This window comes from Vigna unguiculata, chromosome 2 (assembly GCF_037176805.1).
Source record: "Vigna unguiculata cultivar grain cowpea cultivar isolate G323 ecotype 2 chromosome 2, ASM3717680v1, whole genome shotgun sequence".
In the NCBI taxonomy this organism is placed as follows: Eukaryota; Viridiplantae; Streptophyta; class Magnoliopsida; order Fabales; family Fabaceae; genus Vigna; species Vigna unguiculata.
The window spans coordinates 24277052-24298796 of NC_140793.1; the positions used below are offsets into that span (position 1 = coordinate 24277052).

Here is a 21745-nt window from a genome sequence, read left to right on the forward strand (position 1 = left end):
TTGAATAATTATTTGGCAAAATATTTATGGTAATCTAAATTTAAATGTTTTTTATTATATTTAAATTTTACTTTCTAATTTCATAAATAAAACTATCTATTTTATAATAATATTAAAGAAATTATATAAAAGTTAGTTCATAAAAATTAAAAATACTACAATATACAAAGAGAATTATTATTAATGTCCTTTTAAAACAATTGTTCATTTCAATAATGAAATAAAAATCTCTTTTATATATTTTTTTATCTGTATGTTTTATTCATATATAATTTTATTAAACAATAGCAACTTTGATTAAAATATGATATAAATATTCAATTGTTTATTTATACTTTCTAGTTGAGAATTTTGGAAAAATATTACTTAGTAAAAATATAGGTAATTATTATTATTATTATTATTATTATTAATTCAGCAAAATATGATTAAATAAAGTAAAATAATGAAATAAATTCAAAATAATTAATGAAAATAATTATTGATTAATTGATGAAAAATGTTTTAACAATTTCTATAGTTAATAGTTGTAAATGGACTTTAAAAATTTTAATAATTTAAATTAAAAAAAATCCAAAACATAAATAGAAGAACCCAATTTAAAAATGCATGGATTAAAAAAATTTATCCCAATTTTAGAAACTTAAAAATATATAAAATATGATTGCTTCAATATATGAGTCAAAACAGAAGACCCAGTGTATAAAGTCAAAGAACAGATAAATTATAAAAGTATAACATTTATATGAATTAACTAATAACCAATTCTAAATTTGAGCAACAGTTCCTACAAATTAAATTCAAACAATACAATCAATTTCAATTCAATCATTTAAAAGATCAACATACCACAATCACAAGCATCAATAAATCATCATAGCATATCAAATACTTCACAATCATACAAGATATAACTCACTAACTCTAAAAGTTATTAACTTCTCTAATTTGTTATCCTGCTTAAGTCGCTTTATAAACGTCAAACGCTTCTAACTCCACGTGATCTTCTATCTACACATAAAAACATTACAAAAACAATAAGAACATACCATTATGATCACTGATCAACAGATACTCATACTGATGATTAAAACGACGCATGCAAGCAGACGATGCCTCACATGCGACCGAAAACAAAATTAGACTAAAAAAAGGGCAGAAACTCAACTTAGAATAACGAAAAAACTTATCGGTCCAACTTGAACATCTCGCTGAGAGGATCGATCCTACAGTCTCGGTTCTTCAATCAGACGATCAGAAAGACAGAACTCCTAGAGAGATGTCAGAAAGATCTAGAAAAGTAGTTTCTAGAGACATAATGTGTTTTTAAATAATGAAACTCTTTTAGAACGATTTTATTTGTATTAAAATCTTTTAATATTAAAATAATTGAATTTCACTATTTTTAAACCTCTATCACTTATAAAATGTCATTTTTTAGAGTTTAACATTTTCCCTTTATAATCAAACCCAATACACAAATAAAATAATGTAAAATAATAAAAAATGATATTTTGATCAATTTTTTTACTTAATTCATCATTTCAATCAGTATCGTCACATTATACTACTAAAAATATAAAAATAGATAACTGAAAGCATGTAAAAAGAAACCGATCAAACTATCACTATATAATAAAAAAAGAACGACTAAAACATCTTTTCACATATTTGAAATGTACTTCTCTCTTTCCTTCAAAGCTTGTTCACACATTCTTTCTCAATAAGCTTCTATGTTGTCTCTTCCAATGCTTGCTCCCATTTTCCATGTGATTCATTTCAGTTTTTTTTTTCTCTAATCTTGCCAATTTATCCTTCAATCGATCTTCGAAGAATTTTCTTTTCTTAATCGATTCCACCTAAAATTACTACTTGACATCAAGACTAATATTTGTTCATCAATAAGTCTTTACAACTCGACCTGCAAAAATCCAAGTTGTATTCAACAGAGAAAACAAAAGTATAGGATCATAGGCGTAAATCATTTAATAGAAAAACATTGTCATAACATAGTAATTTTATGACCACTTTGACAACTTAATAACATTTCAATTACACAATGACCGAGTACCACTGACTTTTGAATTCCCAAAACTTGAAAAAGTCAGGGAAAAATGAATCAATAATATTCAGCCACTGACCATTGACAGTTTTTCTCCCAATAAGATAACTCATTTTCTTTGAGATCCAAATTTATTCTCAACAGAATCATATTCCTGCATTCATCAGATGATATAAACCAACAATAAAAGAATACATATACAGATAAAGATTATCTTCAAATAAAGATCATTCAAGACTCATAAAAATAGTGAACAAAGAGAATGTTGTACCAGAATTTGAAATTGAAATTTTAAACACAAAAAGAAAGAACATTGTACAATATCCATCAGACAAATTATTGTATGCATAAAGGAAGAAATTGCAGAGTGAGCAGAGGCATCACCAAGAAAGTAATAACAATTCTATTTGAATTAAAAAAAAAGAAATAAAATGGTAATGTTGTTGACCAACAACAACCTAAACAAAAGAATTGAGACTTTATACCCACCAAAGCAAGTATTGTTTGCAAACAAAAAAAGAAGAAGTAAGAATTCAATAACGAATAAGGTTTTATGTTTTCTAGAAAAATACTAACAGGTTAATCAGTGCTTAATCTTTTTCCCAAACAAACTCTTGTCACATAAGAAAATTAGTTGTGAACTTACCAGTTTCATTCTAAGGGAGCGTGATTTAACAGATTGAAGCAAGCAACTTACCAAATGGACATAATTGTCTTTGACATCACTGAACAACATTAAACAAAATATGAAACGAACATAGCATTACACATTACGTAGGTTTTTAGTTTATAGATTTTTTCCTCGAATGATACTTTGGTTGCTGAAGTTAAAGTGAACTGAGAGGAACGAATTCAATTAGAAGTGATTTTACTTAACTGAAAATCTTCCAAAAGAAAAAATCTTATATGACTCATTTTTTTTTTTAAGCAAGGATGATATTTGCTCCAGTGAAACAATTCTAGCTAAGCTAAAATGTCATTGTACATAAACATGCAGAATATATTTGAAATCACTTAGGATGAGTGGTTGTACTATTCAATTATGGATGATATAAATACAATTATAAAAAAATAATATAGAAAAAAATACTAAATACTCTTATGAGAACTTTAGTGTTTGTTAGATAACTTTATTATAAAGATATTTATAATTTAAATAGTCAATCATATTTGATTAAATAAAATATTAATTCATAATAAAAACATATAGATATTAATTACAAAAAATATTTATCAATATAATTTAAAATTTTATAAAAATATTAATAATCCTATAATAATATTTTAATTATGTATTTTTTAAATTATTTTAAAATATTTTCGATGATTAACGTCTAATGTGACTCTTCTCTTTTCTTTATCAGACTAACTTTTAAACAAAATATAATTAAATTTTATCTTTAAATATTTTTTTCGTCATGTAGCTTATAATAACGGGTTAATGTCAAAATTTAAATATCTCCCACGCATGTCAAAATAGCAGGATTTAAAAAAATAGAATCGGTGTGTATCGAATAAAATCCAGTTAGTTAATAATTAATAAGTTTGTATAAAACCAACGTTTGTATAATCGGTAAAAACTAGTGCAGAATATTAAAAATTATATAATTATTAATTTGGTATCTTAATTGATTTCTGTATTTTTAAATTAATCAATTTAATATCTCAATTATGTAATAGAAATTAAATTAAAATAAAATAAAATAATAAAATCAAATTGATATTTTGTTAAAAAAATAGAACAAATTATAATTTACCCTATTTTTTTTTTTTTATAATTGTTAGATTCGCTTCGGTAGGTTTTTGGGTTTTACAAATGATAGCTACGAGAGAGAAGAGCAGAGGAATAAGATGATGAACAACACTGCTCTGATGAGATGCTCCCACACCAACGCACTGTTCAGAGCTTTCGGAGCCAAATCCCGCTATTCTTCTCTGTCAATTTCTTCAATGCCCATCAACAAAGGCAAGTAAAGGAACCTCCTTTTTTCACTCATTCATCTTTTCCTTGATAATTTCGAAATGAGATGTTTGTTCTACCTCCAAAAAAAATTATCTAATACGTTATGTAGTTTTGCTGATGTTATTGTTATTTAATGATGCTGAATTTAACTGTGTATTGTTGGCAACATCAAAGGAACTGGTGGGAAGAAGGCATATGATGCATTGTTGTTGGATGCTGGGGGTACCCTTTTGCAATTGGCAAAGCCAGTTGCGGACACTTATGCCGCTATTGGATCCAAATATGGTGTGTTTCTTGCTCTTTCGTTCTATCAGTAACAGACCCCTTTTAGCATACTAACTATGTGAAAATTTATTGGAAACTAGAAATTCATGAGTTTGAATTTATTAAATGAGAAATTAGATTGTGATTTCCTATTAATTTCAGCCAAAAATAAAGAATGTGCCTGAGAGACTTGTTAAAAAACATTTCTCTTTCTCATATGTCACTCTTACTGTAAGGTTCTCTGTTAATATTATCAATATTTTCCATCTATGTCTGAGATGTTTATCCGTCTGAATATTCACGCTTGTGATGACTTTCTTCAGGAGTAATCATGGATCCAGCTAAGATAAAGCAAGGATTTAAGAGAGCATTTGCTGCTCCGTGGCCTGAAAAGCTACGGTACCAGGTTTGTGCCATACCTTTGATCATTTTCTTTTAATGTTATGTGTGATTGCCTGTTAAGTTTTGATGTTTTGATGTTTCTCTGTTCTGCGTCCTTGTTTCCGATAACTCTCTTTCAGTATTTCTCAAGATACTGCACTCTTACTCTAGAAAGATGGGTGTTTAGAAAATGTGCTTAGTAAAATGAACTTTACCGGGAAGCTTGCTGTTGTCTATAAGGGAAAGAAAGAGAGAAATGTTGTAAGTTTACAGGATTTGACATACTTTCTTGACTAGGATGTCACTTTGAAACCAACTTTAGGTTGTTGCCATTACAAGATATTGATGTCAGTTTGCTTTTCCATTTATTTACCTATTTACCAGCATCATGTTTAATTTCTTTCAACAAGACATGCAAACTAAAGACCATGTAATTTGAAAATGCAATGGCAGTAATATACACTCTTTACTTCACTGCAGGGAGATGGGAGGCCATTTTGGAAACTTGTAGTTTCTGAAGCCACTGGTTGTGGAGATGAGGACTATTTTGAGGAAGTTTATGAGGTAGCCTTTCTTAGCAGCAGACTGTTTTATTTGTAATTACCTTCATTTCTAATTTACAATGATTCTACCCGAAACAATTTAATCTTTTTGAAAAAAAGAAATTATAGGTTTTCGGAACAATTTAATCTTTTTGAAATCATTTGTAATATGACCATATTATATGATGTATAGATTTTAAGGTTGTAGTTTTTGGTCTTTTTCTTGTTGTTTCTAGATATTATTGCTTAACTTGTTGGAAATCCTACGTTGACTAGAGATAAGACAATTTCATAGTATATAAGTGGGGTGCAAACCTCACCTTACAAGTCGGTTTTATGGGGTTGAATTAGGTTTAAAGTTTACTTTTCTAACATGATATCAGAGCCATTATTTAAAAAAAAAATGTCTATTCTAACGAGATTTTTTGGACATTTTATTCCACCCGTTATATCGAGCTGCTATCAAATCACCCATCTCTATTCCCATGCATCAGCGTAAGAGGGTGTATTGGAAGTCCCACATCGACTAAAGATAAAACAATTTTTGAGAGGAGAGTGTTTCAACATTTGTCTCTGAACTTCAAGTGTTGTTTTTGATTTTGTCAGTACTATGCAAGAGGGGATGCGTGGCATCTTCCGGATGGAGCTCATGAAGCAATTACTCTTCTGAAGGATGCTGGAGGTAACAATTATCTCTTGTTATCTGAAAAAAAGTAACATTGTCAAAAACTTAACGTTATCATTTCCTACTTACTTTGAAGTTAGTCCTTACTAACGTGACAAGCAGTACGCAGTTAAGATGGCTGTTGTATCCAATTTTGACAACCGCTTAAGGAAGCTATTGAAGGATCTTAATGTCTTAAATCTGTGAGTATCGGTCATTCCTTGAATGTGTTGTGACTAAGATTGCTTGTTGAACTTTAGTTTGAAGAAATTTAACAAATTCTGATGCATACATAGCTTTCAATGTATCATTTTCTGGTTTCACCTCAGATTTGATGCTGTCATTATATCATCAGAGGTCGGATATGAAAAACCAGATTCAAGAATATTCCAAGCTGCTCTAGGTAATAAATGATTATGTGACTTGAATCCTTTTCACCCTATTTAGCTGTAAACAGAAGATTTGAAAGTATAATTTCTGAGACTGCAGCAAAACTATGTTCTAATGTTTTCCGGTTCTTAGATGAAGTAAATGTAGAGGCTTGCAAAGCCTTACACATTGGAGATGATGAAAAGGCAGATAAACTGGGGGCCAATAACGTGGGGATTGATTGCTGGTAAGAACTTTTTGTGTGAAGTAAATATCCCTTGTTTATATTGATATAAAAGTCGAATTTTTTCCACAAATTATATTTTATTAAGAGAATCTTCCCCAACTGGATATATGAAGTGAAAAATTACTGTTGTGGTTTTAAAAAAATCAATGTTAATTAACTGGGGTAAACAATTGGAAAGAAAGGTTAATTTATTAATTTTTGTTGCTATGTATATAATGATAAATTACTTTGCCAATGTTGAGAAACATAAAGATGGACACCGTAAAACTTTTGTTATATGTGGTATGATTTTATGATTAATTAGTTTAGTTTAGTTTTGGTAATCGTATTATTAATAATATATCATAGTATATTCTTTTGGGAGAGTAGACCAAGAAGATATGTTAGTATCGTGCAGCGGAATGACTAATCAGAGGTCAAAAAATCAAAAGGAGGTGAATTGGATTTTTATAAAACTTAACAGGTTTAACTTAAAATCACAGCTACTTTAAATGCGAGTGCAGACAAATAAAGAGTTAAGGGAAGAAGATGCACACTGATATTTATATTGGTTCGGATCAAAAGACCCTATATCCAGTTGTTAATCTCTTAAACAAAGAGATTAACTCAATCACTATAATAATCAGATTATTACAAACAAATTATAAAAGAGTAAGGATTAGAAAACACCTCTCTTGAACAACCACAAGAGATGAACAAAAACTCCCCCTGAGTCACACAGAGGATGACACAGAGGATGACCAACTTTCCTAGCAACAACACAACACTCAATCTTTTAAGAACTTAGAAAAAGTTATCGCTCACTCACACTAGGCTTTTCAAAGCTATTTTTAAGAATCTCACAGATTAACATTTTGCAGTCACAACACAAGAACTCTGAATCTTAAAAAGGTAGTTTGAAGTTTGGAAACTGAGTTTTATTTAGAGAGATTTTCGAAAGCTGAGTTAGAAATGAAGAGTTTAACTGAAACTGCCAAGGATAACCAATCACCACTTAAGATAATCGATTATTCTAGTGATTTTCGAAAGTGGTAATCGATTACCCAAAATGGCAATCGATTATCTCATGTACAAATTTAAAAAAATAATTTTATAACTGCTAGTGGTAATCGATTACTAGAAATGGTAATCGATTATTTCGAGTCGTTTTTCAAGAGCCAAGTTATAACTGCCAGTGGTAATCGATTATCATTCGTTGTAATCGATTATCTTAATTGGATTTTCGAAAAATAGAAATTGAGTTGATAATCGATTATTATAAGTTGGTAATTAGTTACCATACTAATTTTTGCAAAAAATTAGTTTTTCTTAGAGGAGTTGCGAGCTAGCTGTTATTCTAACAATCTTACACCTAACTAGAAAAAGTTAAGCCTATTACAACAAGAACGTTAAACATAAAATATATTGTCTTCAACATCTTCAAGTATTTTCTTCGGTATCTTTATCATCATCAAAATCTTTTTAATCAATCTTTTTCTTTTGTCAACAATCTCCCCCTTTTTTATGACGATCAAATATATGGTTAAAGTTTCTGAAATTCCTGCATTTAAACAACTTATGGGAAAGAAATATTAATAGTGAAACAACCCTTTAAATTTTTTCCCCCTATTTTGATCAGAAGATAAAAAAGGTTTATGAAAGAGATAAATAACACACTAGACAAATATGACATAGAGAATTGTTATTCAAAGAAAAGGTCATAACACAAGAAGCAATAACAGTAAAGTGAACAACTAGCTCTCCTTAAAATTCTTCACTCATGTCATCAACATCATGAGTGAATGCATCAAATTTTGTTTCTAAATTGGAGATCCTAGTATTGACTTCTCCGATGGATTTAAGAACCTCTTCATGGTGAGATGTAGATAGAAGGAAGAAGTCTTGAAGTCTTTGGTTCAGACCAAGAATGTGGTCTTCTAAGGAGGTGGAGGATCGTGTTGCAACATTACTTGAAGAACCAACATTGGTTGGACGATGGACAAGATCTGGTGAGGGAGTCCCTTCATCATCTTCATAGTTAGGAACATCATCTTTATGAACATACCCACCTCCAAATTGCACAATTTTCATTTGCTTGAGGGAAGAGTCAGAGATTTCATTAGAAAGAGAAGTGCTTTGACAAAGCTCCCCCTCGATTGGAACCTATTTGTACTCACATATGCGAGATATGAGAATAGAGTATGGAAGAGGATATTGAGTAAGCTTCCTTGCCTTGAGCATGGTTTTCATAAACATCATTGACCAATCAATCATAATATGATTTGTTAAGCAGTAGATGATCAGTAGATCGACTTCATTGCATTGAGCATGATTGGTGCCACGTGGGCACAAAATCCATACAATTAGATAGTGAAGCAGCCTTGCCTCAATTGTGAGAGGGTCAACCAATAACTTTTTGCTGATTTGCAGATCAGGCTGCCTTAAGAGAGACTAGTATGTGAGAATTATGTTGAATCCGTTGATGTGAGTGGACAAGATAGATGTGCGTTAAGCGCACTTTCAAAAACAATTTCAATAGCAGAAATCATAATTCAAGAAGAGCATACGATGTAAGCGCACTTTAGTGTAGAATTAGAGAAGTAAACTTGATTAGAACAAATCTCCATAATTCATTGTAAATTAACAAGAGAATCAACCTAAAAAAAATAGTTTTTCATGTGAAAAAAAAACTAATACAAAATTGAGAAAAGTGGAGCCTAATCTAGTGTGTTTGGTGGAGTTTTCAATAGTCATTCTCTTTAGTCTTCAACTCTTTATATAATTTTTACAGCTTTAAAACACTAAATATTTTATTATGCATAATTTCCATTATTAGACACTTATTTTCATTTTTTAGCATAAGAAACTCTAAAAGGAAATTTATTAGCAAATCAAATCTTTATAAGTACGTTCAAAGATTCACTGCAGCATCAATAAACTAGATGTTCTAAAGAGTTTAGAAAACATGTGTGTACTTAAACAGAAAAGTTACTTATTATACAACATTTAGAACATAGATAATCATTAGACTTGTCTCAGTTGACTCATCTATCGTCTATCAAAGGATTCATTTGAGAAAAAAAATTTCAAAAAAAATATTACGTGGAGAAAATTCTATAGAAATCTCATGATTTTTTTTATAATATTAAATTCACCTTTGTATCTCAATGATTTCAATTCTTTTGTAAAAAACAGGTTATGGGGTATTGATGTGAAAACATTCTCCGATATACAAAATCGCATTCTCAATTCAGAGGCTTAACGACGGATGTGGCTTGTAACTCTGATTTGTTTATACTAATAGCTAGCATTTCATAGAGGGGATAGTTTTTAATTTTTCAATGAATGATGAAAAAAATCTTGATATGACCTTGGTTGCCAAGTTTTGCTAAATACCAAGATTGATGTTATCTCTTTCAAAAGAGATCGGATTTGTCCTCCAGATCTAACTCACAAGTACTATCCATCTTGAGAGAGAGGGGGTAAGGAGAAGAATTCAAGTTTCTTATTTCCACTTAAATACTTTGCAAATTACACAATAAAACGACAATTGTCTATTTATGTCTGGAAACAGTTTGTGTTTTTTGATGAATGCTAAACTGTTCCTGTCTGCTGGTTGTGAATCGAATAAAACTACACATAAAATAAAAAATATTTTAATTTTTTTGTTGTCCTGGCATTAAACTAAATTTATGCAACACATCATAATATATATATATATATATATATATATATATATATATATATATATATATATATATATATATATATATATATATAATGAAATAAAATGACGTGAAATATAGATGTAAAATATATATGGTGAGTGAGTTTAGGTTTCTTTCTCACTAAATATTATTACTTTTTATTTTTATGGTATCATATTCTATATTAATTATTATTATTTTTTAATAAAGTGTCAGGTTGACAATAGTTTTTTCTTCTTTTTTATTTTATTTTTATTGTATCATATTCTACGTTAATTATTATTATTATTTTTAATAAAGTGTCAAGTTGGCAATAATTAGTTTATCTCTGTTTTCATATGTTTATTTGGTCATTAATATCCTCAATTTTCAATTTTTGTTAAATTTGATTTTGAAAATGATATTAAGTTTTTGTTTTATCATTGATATTTAGGCTTCAATTGTTTAATAAAAATATAAATATAAATTTCAATCAATTTATTAAAATTTATAATGGTAGAAGAGTGAATTTAGTTGAAGGGAAGTGATAATTTTTACATCCAATAAAGAAGAACCACGTGATAACTTTATATATATATATATATATATATATATATATATATATATATATATATATATATATATTTGTCATGTTTCTTTATTTTCTGATGTATAAAGTGTTAATATATATTTTTATATCCTTAAAACATTTAGTAAAATTCATACCTTTTTTTTTAATACTTCATCAGACTTAAAACAAAAACGAAAAGATTTTTATTAGCTATTTTTTAAGGACATGAGCTATTTTTTAAGGACATGAACAAGAACATTTTCCTCCTATAGAGTGAAGAACATTGATCTTTTTATCAACAATTTGGATTTGATCTTTAATCATTCTCTCCCTTAATTTTTGAGTATCATTTAAATTTAAATTTTCACTTTTCTTATATAAGGAGTTAAAAATAAATATAAAACAAAATTTTAATTTGTACATTAATAAATTACATACATCTCTTATCATGATTCATTGTCTTGTCTTGTATATGAAATCTGTGACTAACTTATTATCATAATTTATCCTTATAAGTATGGGATGGCAATTTGGGGTGGACCAGGCAGGCTGGTCCGCAGTCCCGCACAAAAAAACGCGGAGTAGGTTGGGATATTGAATTCGTTGGCCCACAATGACCCATCCCGTATAGGTCCACAGTTCGTACGTGCTAAAGGTAGGGCGGGACGGATTGGTCCGCTTACAAAATTATATGTTCTCATTTTTTTAGTTTTCACATCATTAATCATGTTGTTTCTTTAAATTCTTTTTATTTTTATTATTTTTATTATTATGTTTATGTATAATCATTGTATATAAGATAATGATTTTAATTTTTGAATATAGAATATCTTTTTATGCATTTTAAAGTAGATGTCTTGTAAGGTGACATGTTGCTATTGTATTTTAACTATAATCTTCGTTGTTATTTTTTTTGGTCTTTGATTAGGTAAACTAATTGGAATTATTTCGATAGAAAATGAATATCAATTATTATGAAAAAATAAAAATAAATATTTTGCTCATCACAAAAAAAAATTTCAGTCATCACAAATGCAGGCCAACCTGCGGGTCTGCAGGCCCACCCGCGGGACAGGACGGACTAGAAAAGTGAACTCAAAATTAAACTGCGAGACAAACCAACCCTGCCCGCACTTTGCGAACCAAAACGCGGGACGGGCCAAAACGGTCATCCCTAATTATATAGGAAATGTACCATTCAAATATTATAGAAATAATTACATAACTATTCTAGGGTGAACATTTGCTTAGACTAAATTTATATTTTTTAATTTTACTTTTTATAATTTTATATTTTAATTTGTAAGCAAACTTGTTATGGATAATGATACGCATTAATATAGTTATTTGATATGAATTTTAATATTTATTTTGAATATTAAAAATCAAACATAACATACTAGGATAATTTGATCCGGCATCCTTCAAATCAAATATTGCTTAGTGGCTACCAGAATTTCAATAGAAAAACATTTCGATTTCTTGTCACCGTTAATCTCTTTAACGATATCTTCTTTAACCTGATCCATTGCCTTGCCTAATAGATGAAACCTATTACTGACTTATTATAATCTACACTCTAAATACTTATATCATAAAAAATGCATCATTTAAATCTTAAATAAATTATTATGTAATATTTTGTACACGCAAAATTATAATATCATACAAAAATTTAAGAATTATGTTAGAGTGAACAATTTATTAGAGTGAACATTTTATAAAAAACCATTATAATATTAACTCTTTCTGCATTTGTTTTGTAAATAAAATTAATAGATAAATTTATAAAAGAGAACCCATCAATGAAAGTAAATATAATGCATATTATACTTATGATATGTACTTATAAAAATTATAAAATAAACTTGAAGAAACATAAATTTAAATTTTTGTTTTCTTTCCTATTCTTTTCTAATTAAATTGTTAAATTACTCACTTGCTCTGATTTTGTTTTTAAGTTTCTGTATTTAAAAGTCATCGCTTGTAATTTCAATTTTTTTATTTATAAAACTAAAATATATGAATTTTTTTAATAAATTTTTAAATAATAATCTTATATGCAATTGTTTTAAGGAAATTTCATTTAAACATGTGAATGTGACTTAGATTTGAATATTGCATAAATCTATAAATTTTAAGAAAAAATATAAAATGTGAATACTATATCTATTTTTAAATCATTACTAATTAATTCGACGAGTAACCTAAAATATAAGCAACACATCCTTCGTAGATATTCAAATATTTGACGAAAATGGAATAATATTAGTTGAGATTTGCTAATAGCATAACAATTATATTGGACTTATAAAATACACCTTACATTTATGTGGATAAAGGACTCAATTCTAAATGCTCTAACTATAAATCCTAAAAATCATATTAAGATAGTTTTGATTGAAGCATTATATGAAACAAATCGCTTCAATATAGGTTTATGATGTATTATTAATTGTTTTCCAAGTAGGAGAGAATACATTTGGAGAGACCATATTATTTCTTTAAAAAAAAAAAAACAAAATTACCAATGGTAAAATATCTTTCGTTGATAAATTTTATTGATGAATAAATTTTTTTTTTAGTAATTACTGACAAAAAAAAAATCATCAGTTATTATCGATGGCCTAGATCCGTCGGTTATTATATTATGATTTGATGTTTTTCTTCCTCTCATTTCTCTTATTTTTTTCTTTCTCTTCCTCTCCTCCTCCATCACTTTTGCCATCGTTGTGGTGTCCACCATTGCCATTATTGTTGTGTTTCCTCCTCTTCTTCCTTTGCATTCTCATTCTTTTCCTCTTCCTCTCCTCCTTTGTCACAGTTGTTGCTGCCGCCAGTACTGTCACCTTCGCCACCACCATAGTTGTCGTCATCGCCTCCTCTTCCTCTTCCTTTTTCTTCCCTCCTTTTTCTCTTCCTCTTCTCACACATATATATTTAATTTATAACAAATATTTTATTAGACTTGACAAAAAAATTGACGTCTATTTTATCAACAAAGTTACCAATGATATTCAAAAAATACAATTATCAATAGATTTATCGATGAATTTTTAAAATTTAATTACAGACAAATTTAAAAAAATTCAATTATCGACATTTTTTTTGTAAAAAATCATTAATGACGAAATTTTTGAAAAAAATTATTATCGACTGATTTACTACGACATGGTCAAAGCTAAAGTGCGAGAGTTTTTTGTGCCCATTTTATCATCGAACTTTACTAATGGTGGTAATAAAAGTTCTGAATTACCAACGAATTTTATTGATGAATCCATTATTGATGAATATTTTTGTTTGCAATTAAAATCATAAAATGTATTAGTAAAATTTTGCATTAAATTCTTTTTTACACACAATTTTTTTCCATTAGTAAAATTAGTCGATAAATGCTATTTTACTATTTTGTCGATAAGATGATATTTTTTTGTAGTGTATAAATGGGTATATAAATGGGTATATAAATGCTTATATAAGCACTTTAATGATGACCAGTTGTAGTTAAAAAAATAAAATAATGGGAAGCAACAATGAACACTTTGGTTTATATTAGTTCACCCTTAACATGGACAACATCTAATTCTTCTTTGTTAATTGAAAAAGGTTTCACCAATAAAAAAAATTATTACAACTCTTACTGCCATTGTGGGTTTATAATAAGTAAATACAGTCTCTCCTGATTATCAACTAATTTTCCCTCGAGATTAATAATGAGTACATTATTCTACTCATACCATACAAAAATAAAGTTGTTTATACAATGTTCACTATCAAAAGAAAAAATATGAAATATGAACACTCATTTTACTAAGAGATAACTTCACAATAGTGAAGAGTTTATAAATTAAGCTTGTTCTTTCTATATCGTCTAGCAAAAAGAAAAATTGCTAACCACTTAGAAGCCAAAGAATGAAAGAATCATGTATTCTCATATGAGCTTATCTATGTCTGACTAGCTCATATGCATGACATAACTTCTATTTAGAGGAATCACTAAAAGATTTGTTGCGATCTAGTGCTTTATGCTCTATTTTTTGCGTCATGTCTTTCAAATATTGTTAAACTTTATGTTGACACTTTTGTTATAGAGCACTTTTTATTAATGTAAAGCACAATTTTATCTTAGCAACTAGTTTTGTTGTATTGACCACACTTGAGTGATAATTTTAGGTAAACATCGAAGCTTAAAGACTAAATATCCAAATTTAATCTTTGAAAGATTGAAAGATTGATTACTAGGTCCTTAGATTTTTTTTCATATAAATGGATTCTTGAATAATGTTTCATCTTGCATAGAAGTCTTTTTTGTAAGTTAGACTCTTAATATAGTGATATGTTTCTTACTCTTTCATGACTCCTAGGCATGAGACACAATTGAATGAGACTTAAATGTATGTAAAAATATTCTTAAATAATTGATCATTTGCATCTAAGTATTTATGTTAACTTTGAAATCTTGCTAAATAACCACTCATGTAAACCCAAAGCCCTTGTTGCACTTCGACAATAATATCTAAATTAACACCATTATTCTCTTTGATGAGCCCGTTCTTCCTACCATTGTAAACTTTTGTTATTGAAGGATCAAAATTATTTGCAAGTACTAAAGAGTGATGCTCATAGACGTGGCTTCATACTAGAATTCTTTTTCATTATCAAAATCTTCTCCCCTATAAAACTTTAGAATGAGTGCATCACAATCACCTTCCATTGAGCTTGTCTTCATTTTCTTAAAGATGAGTCTCCTTCACTTGGAGAAGATAAAATTTGAGCAGCTTAGCTTACAAATACAAGTTCATAGCATAAATGCAACCATTAATTGTATTGATGAAAATTTTCACAACAATGAAAGTTTGAGAAGGAAAATGAGTGTTTCTCCTTCATCAAATAATGGCATTGGAATCCCTATAAGAAAAACAAGTTATAGGGAGACTAGATCATACACTAAGAGAGGATTATATTCATCAGAGTACAAACAATCTATTTGTACAAATGTGGAAACTCCATTAACCGAGAAGTGAATGGAACATTAAGTGAAATTTGAAATAACGTAGAAACTAACATGCCAACTAAGCTAATATTCAATGACTCATTTATATCAAAAAGTTATTTATGAATCTATCTACTAATGTTTTAATCTTTTAAGGCTTTTAGATTGAAAAATGAATTTGAAGAAGTGAAAAATATGGATTTGAAAAAACATAGAGTGGAAAGTGGATTTGTTTGGATTGAAGGATGAATAATGGAAATTAAAAGAAATGAACGAAAAGTTTATAAAAAATTGTGAATTGTGTGATAAGTGTGATAGATAAAAAAGGTTTAATTAATTAATTAAATATATTTTTAAATCTAATTATTTAATAATAAATCATATTTATTATTAAATATTAAATTATATTTATTATTATAATATTATTTATTTAAATATTTGTATTATAAATTTGAAATAAATGTTTTATTGTATTTATTAACAACATAACTGATTATATTAAATTTTGCACCTTTCTCTGATTTTATTTGCTACGCTGCGTGGTAAGTTTTCAAAAAACTATTACTTAGATTTTTTGTGTTTTTTCATTGATTTTCGAACTCTAATTTACAAATTCACACCTCCTATCTTTGCATTCCACACATGTTAATAAACTAAATTTAAATTTTGGAAAAGCTTGTTACATTTTTTTTTCTCTTATAGTATATAAAAAAAGTATAAGAACATTTACTATTTCTCTCAATTACAAGCTTAATTGGAGTTTGTTTTCTCAACACATATTGATGTTGACGTCATTTTATTTATTATTATAAGCTCGTTTGGATAAATTTTGTTACAAGTATTTTTAAGAGAAAAAAAAAATAAGACTAGTTTATGCAAGTTATTATTTTTTATAAATTAATGAGAGAAAGTTTTTATACTATTTTATAAAATTAATTTTAGATGATGAATAAACCTATTTTATTTTTTTCTTCTAATTTTTTATGTGAAAACGTTTACTAAAAAGTTTAACCACACTAGTTATATTACTATTTTTATAACATGCTGGATAAGAAAACAGTCAACAGTCAAATGTACACCTGAAGCAAATTTACAAAGAAATACGTTTACAGAGCGAGTATATCAATACGAAACATATAACTTTTTTTTTTACCCAAATCTAAACTTTGTTACCAAATAACTAGCACAAAAAAGGATTAAATCTTGTAAATAATATCAAGGAAAAATGGAATACATCAATCATTACAACAATGCCTCACCATGAAGCATGTCAACTTCTGTTGCTGGCACCACAAAATTAATTTCCAACTACAATCCTTTACAACAGCAAAATATCAACCTTTGAGTTATGTTTTGTGATGATAAAACAACTTTAGAAAGCTCAGGTTGAAGAATTTCCAACTACTGGATCAAACTTAAAATTAAATTCTAAACAGCAGAGGATATGTTTCCACTTCCATAAGTTTTCTCAACATGAAGCATTCTTCTTGTAGAAGCCAGACAAATCCATTCTGAAGGCATCATACACATTCATTACTCCATTCTAGCTATAGATGAAATCACCATTTCAATTGCTTATTCTCTATGCCAGATTAATACCAACTAGCTTCTACATAAACAAAATCATTCTTAGTGACTCAAATACATTAATTGATCCATTCTAGCTTACCATTCCTTTCTAATATCAAGCATTGCTTCCTATGGGATTTAGTTGTTGCTGAGAATCAACACTTTTAAACCTTGATGCCACATTCTCCAGCATGAATCATTCTTATAGCAGAAGTCAAATTCATTCTGATGGCTTCATTTCCAACAAACTTCTGATTGATACACAAAACTTCACTTGGAATACAAGGGTTGAGCTATTATATTGACATACGAACAGAGCTCATTTTCCTTCTATTTTCAGGCACAGGAAAATGGCCCGAATATGAAAATGGCTTGAATATCAATATGCCGTATATTGCCATAATTCTGTCCTCTCTCACCAACAAAACCAGAATTAAAGAAGAAATATTCTGACCAACAACTGATGGATACAACAGTAAACACACACAAAAGTACATACATACACAATCTGATGAAATCTTTCTACCTTCTATTATGATCAACCATGGTATAATAACTTTCAGACAGTAAGAAACTATGCCAAGGTAAGACAAAAACCAATAAAAGGCAAAAAGGCATATAGGATATGAATTTTGTATTGATGCAAAGCACATGAACTGTGGTAACACCTGGATCACCATCCATTTCTACACACACCTAACAAAAAGTTAAATTCAAAGCCCAATCTGGAAAAGTGGGGGCTAGCAAAATCACAAGAAGAATTTTTTTTTTTCTTTTACAAGAGGAAAAACAACTCAAAAAGCACCTTGACAAAATCCTAAACTTTTCTAAAAACTTCTCGTGCCTCAACCATGGGTATTAACAGCATCCCACAACAAATTCTTTGGGGCAGGGTTGCTCAAGTCCCTGGCCTGAAGGGCAGCAGTCCTGAGGGTCCTAATTGTCCACTGATTGGCCTCCCAAAATGACAAGCTCCTGTAAGGCAAATTATGCTTCTTGCAAAGGTCACTAACCAAAGGTGAAATCTTCCTCAATTGACACCTAGGTAGCCTTGGAAACAAATGATGCTCAAGCTGAAACTGCAGGCCACCAAAGAACCAATCCATCCAGGAGGAACAAGATATGTCCAATGTCCCACTTGTCTGCTTCTCAAACCAGTCATTCCCTTTGGGTAGCCCAACATACACATTTGCAGCAAAGTGGTTCAAGCAGAACTGAATGTGCTGAATGGAACAAACAGTAAAGCTACTCATAACAAACATAACCCTCTCAGGCCAATTTGGCAAGCAAGACACCAAAAGAGGGAACCAAGTCCAGAACACAAAGATCCCCATCAGGTTCAAGGCTCTATCCTGCACTTTACGTTTTGAAAACAAGAGCAGAATCGTCTGCAGATACAAGTTGACCCTGGCAACACACATGACCGGGTAAAAGGTAAAGTGCTGGTAACAGATCAAGAACCTGGCAACGTAATCAAACTCCAACTTTCTCCCATAGAAATGAGAAGTTAATGAATTGAAGAAGCGCGAGGACACAGCGAAAACCGGCATGTGTTGTAGATCAGGGTCATGGTCAAGGCTGTTGCAGGCAATGTGGTGAGCATTGTGAGTCCACTTCCACCAAGCAATGCTTATCCCGGTGAGGCAGTTCCCGGAGAGAAGCTGCGCAAATTTGTTGTAACCATTGTTTGTCATAACCACATAGTGGCCAGAATCATGGCCAACATAAGCACTTTGCATCCAGAGAAGCCCCAGAAGCATGCCTGAGCCCAGATGAGCCCACACACTAGTGCACCTCAACACACCATATAGCACAATGAGGAACATAACAGCAACTGCTGAAAGGGTGTAGGATGTGACATGCCCTTTGGTGTCAAAGAGACCCATTTTGGAAAACTCAGATGCAAGCTTTCTGTAGTCCCTGGACACCTCAGAGACCTTGAAATCACTGAGGTAGTAGCCAGTGAAAAATCTTTCAAGGTGTGACCAGGCTGTGCCAGGGTGGTAAGCTATGAATGCATCTGTTACATCCTGGCCAGCAAGGTTCAAAATGGGAATATCACCACCAGGGTGCTCCTTCAACCAATCAGACACATTGTACACCTTACCTTGAATGGAGATCCACAAATCTCCCTCCTTGTTGTGATCCTTCAGCTCCTCAGAGGTCATGTACTTCTTCTCACACTCCATGCTTGTGTTGGACCAACAAAAACAACACAAATCAAACACAATGAGAGCAGAAACAAGAAGATGATACAGATAGATGTGATAACAACAATAATGGAGTATCTGGTTCTGCAATGCAAACAAATCTACACCAAAGAATCCCCTTTTTCTGCAATAGGGTTGTTATTTTCGTTCACGAAAATAACCCCATGAAAGGAATTTCAATTTGATCTGGTTGAGGATCTAATACCCCTTCACCCTCTCTCTCACTTTCTCTCTCCTGAAAGTTTTCTTTTGTGTCCTTGTTTTATTGTGCTCTGGAGTTTGAATGTTTTAAGGTGCCACCAGCACGTTACAGCGCAAAAAGAAGGGTTTTTTTTTTTTTTTTTTTCAAACCTCCTTTTTGTACCACTTAAATAAAATAAACGATCATGTTTGAATAGTAACACAAAATAGATATAGATAGGTGAATTTTTTTATTTTTAATAATTATTTAAAAATCATTTTAACTTATTAATAATAGAACACATGTTATACTTATGATATATATATATATATATATATATATATATATATATATATATATATATAACTTATAAGATAGGTAGAAAAAGAAATTTAAATTTTTGTTTTCTTTCATATTTTTTTAATTAAATTTTGTTAAATTACTCATATGTTCTAATTTTTTAATAATTACAAAACTAATTTGTTAAATTACAAAATCTAAAATATAAAAATTTTCTTAATAAATTTTTAAATTAAGCATCTTATATGTAATTATTTTAAAAAAATTCATTTAAACATGTTGGGGTGAGATAATGTAAGTTTTAATACTTAGATTTGAATATTGCATAAATCCATAAGTTTTAAGAAGAAAAATATAAAATATGAATATTTATTTTCAAACCGTTACCAATAAATTAATATTTAATTGTAATAATTAAATCATTCTTATTGAAGTATAAATAAAAAAATTACAAAATATAATTCTGATAAGATCTCTCTTATATATAATTATAATAACTAGTAATTAAATCAATCAAGCTTTAATTTTTTTTTTCTCTTCCATTTATTTTCTTTCTCTCTTCTCTGTATATATTTTTTTCTTTCATCTATTTTCTCTCTCTTCTATATATTTCCCCCCTTACTCGTGGAAGTACATATATAATTGTAATAACTAGTAATTAAATCATCCAAGCTTTAATTTTTTTTCTCCCCCATTTATTTTCTTTGTCTTTCTGTCCCTTTATATCTATTTTTTATGATAACAAAAAGATTCAACATAATTAAAAAACCAATTACTATAATTATTATCAAAATAAAAATAAAAGCAATCATGTTAAGTAATTTCTTACTCTTTAAGAAAAGAGAAAGCTGGTTAACAAAAACAATTACATAATAAAACATTTATCAAAACCAATCTGCATTATAATTATTGTATACATAAATATCAATATATTTGACTCGGTGGAAAGAAAATAAGAACCGAAAAAATAACAGATAATGTATTTTTTTTTTGTTTGGTTGCAAAATTAAGAGTGAAAATGTTGACTAACAAATAAAAATGAGTTTAATTTAGCTTTTCTTAAATTCAAGTTTCAGTTTTTTATTTGAGTTTATGCCTACCCAGCCGAAGATACCATCACACTTGGTGGGATGAGAAAATGATGGGTACACGATATGATGATAAACTATGGAGTAAAGAAGGAAAAAGAAAAATAAGCAGAATTGGTATTTGTTTAAAGAGAGAAAATTGTGGGGCGAAGAAAAGGCAGAGCAAAACCACCTCGTTAAGCAGTCGAAAAGGTGTGGTCGTAACGTGTTGTTTGTGCTATGTATGAGGTTGTTGCTTCGCTGGATTTCATGGTCCTTCTTTATTCAACGGCTCTTATGGAATGGGTTTTTCTGAATTAGTGTGGACCCTACCCAAGATATTTTGCTGTTATGCTTCCCATTAACAACCTTGTCAGCCAAATCACACAGACAAAACTGACACCTTTTTCTTAATTGGCACTACAGGTTATAAGTTCAGAACTCCTTTTTTAATGGTAAAAAATTTATATATATAATTAATTCAAACAATAGATAATTATGAACTAGAGTTTTCCGTCTAAAATCTTAGTAACTGCATTCTTCTGCTCTTCAACGTTACAAATGTTACCAATATTTAATCAAATTATATGTTATACATTTGTTATTTATTATCCGTTTCTTTTTAGTAATTTTAATTTCATATGAAATGAATTGACTATAGAGAGAAATTTACAAAATGAAAGAAAAAAATAATAAT

At 29.3% G+C, this 21745-nt stretch overlaps 2 protein-coding genes across 3 annotated transcripts; one reads left to right on the plus strand and one right to left on the minus strand.

The window, feature by feature from the left end:
* Positions 1-3857: 3857 nt before the first annotated feature.
* On the plus strand, positions 3858-10081 carry LOC114170504 (Haloacid dehalogenase-like hydrolase (HAD) superfamily protein). Of its 2 annotated transcripts, none has more exons than XM_028055997.2 (9): positions 3858-4028; positions 4200-4310; positions 4613-4695; positions 5151-5234; positions 5819-5894; positions 6007-6079; positions 6206-6279; positions 6399-6492; positions 9667-10081. In XM_028055997.2, the coding sequence occupies exons 1-9, from the start codon at positions 3914-3916 to the stop codon at positions 9731-9733; spliced, it is 777 nt and encodes a 258-aa protein (XP_027911798.1). In that variant the 5' UTR covers positions 3858-3913; the 3' UTR covers positions 9734-10081. The 2 variants fall into 2 exon arrangements, with proteins under 2 accessions (XP_027911798.1, XP_027911805.1); XM_028056004.2 differs by lacking the exon at positions 9667-10081 and adding an exon at positions 8358-9614.
* A 7828-nt stretch (positions 10082-17909) lies between these two features.
* LOC114173894 (delta(8)-fatty-acid desaturase 1-like) lies at positions 17910-19772 on the minus strand. Its single transcript, XM_028058562.2, has one exon. The coding sequence runs from the start codon at positions 19477-19479 to the stop codon at positions 18136-18138; it is 1344 nt and encodes a 447-aa protein (XP_027914363.1). The 5' UTR covers positions 19480-19772; the 3' UTR covers positions 17910-18135.
* Positions 19773-21745: the final 1973 nt, after the last annotated feature.

What these genes read in the sequence shown, in the direction of transcription:
- LOC114173894 (XM_028058562.2), bottom strand. Translation starts at nt 19,479, where the DNA reads ATGGAGTGTGAGAAGAAGTACATGACCTCTGAGGAGCTGAAGGATCAC.
- LOC114170504 (XM_028055997.2), top strand. Translation starts at nt 3,914, where the DNA reads ATGATGAACAACACTGCTCTGATGAGATGCTCCCACACCAACGCACTG. An exon ending in ATTTTGAGGAAGTTTATGAG is followed by an intron (nt 5,235 to 5,818) that starts GTAGCCTTTCTT and finishes TGATTTTGTCAG; the next exon opens with TACTATGCAAGAGGGGATGC. An exon ending in TCTTCTGAAGGATGCTGGAG is followed by an intron (nt 5,895 to 6,006) that starts GTAACAATTATC and finishes AGCAGTACGCAG; the next exon opens with TTAAGATGGCTGTTGTATCC.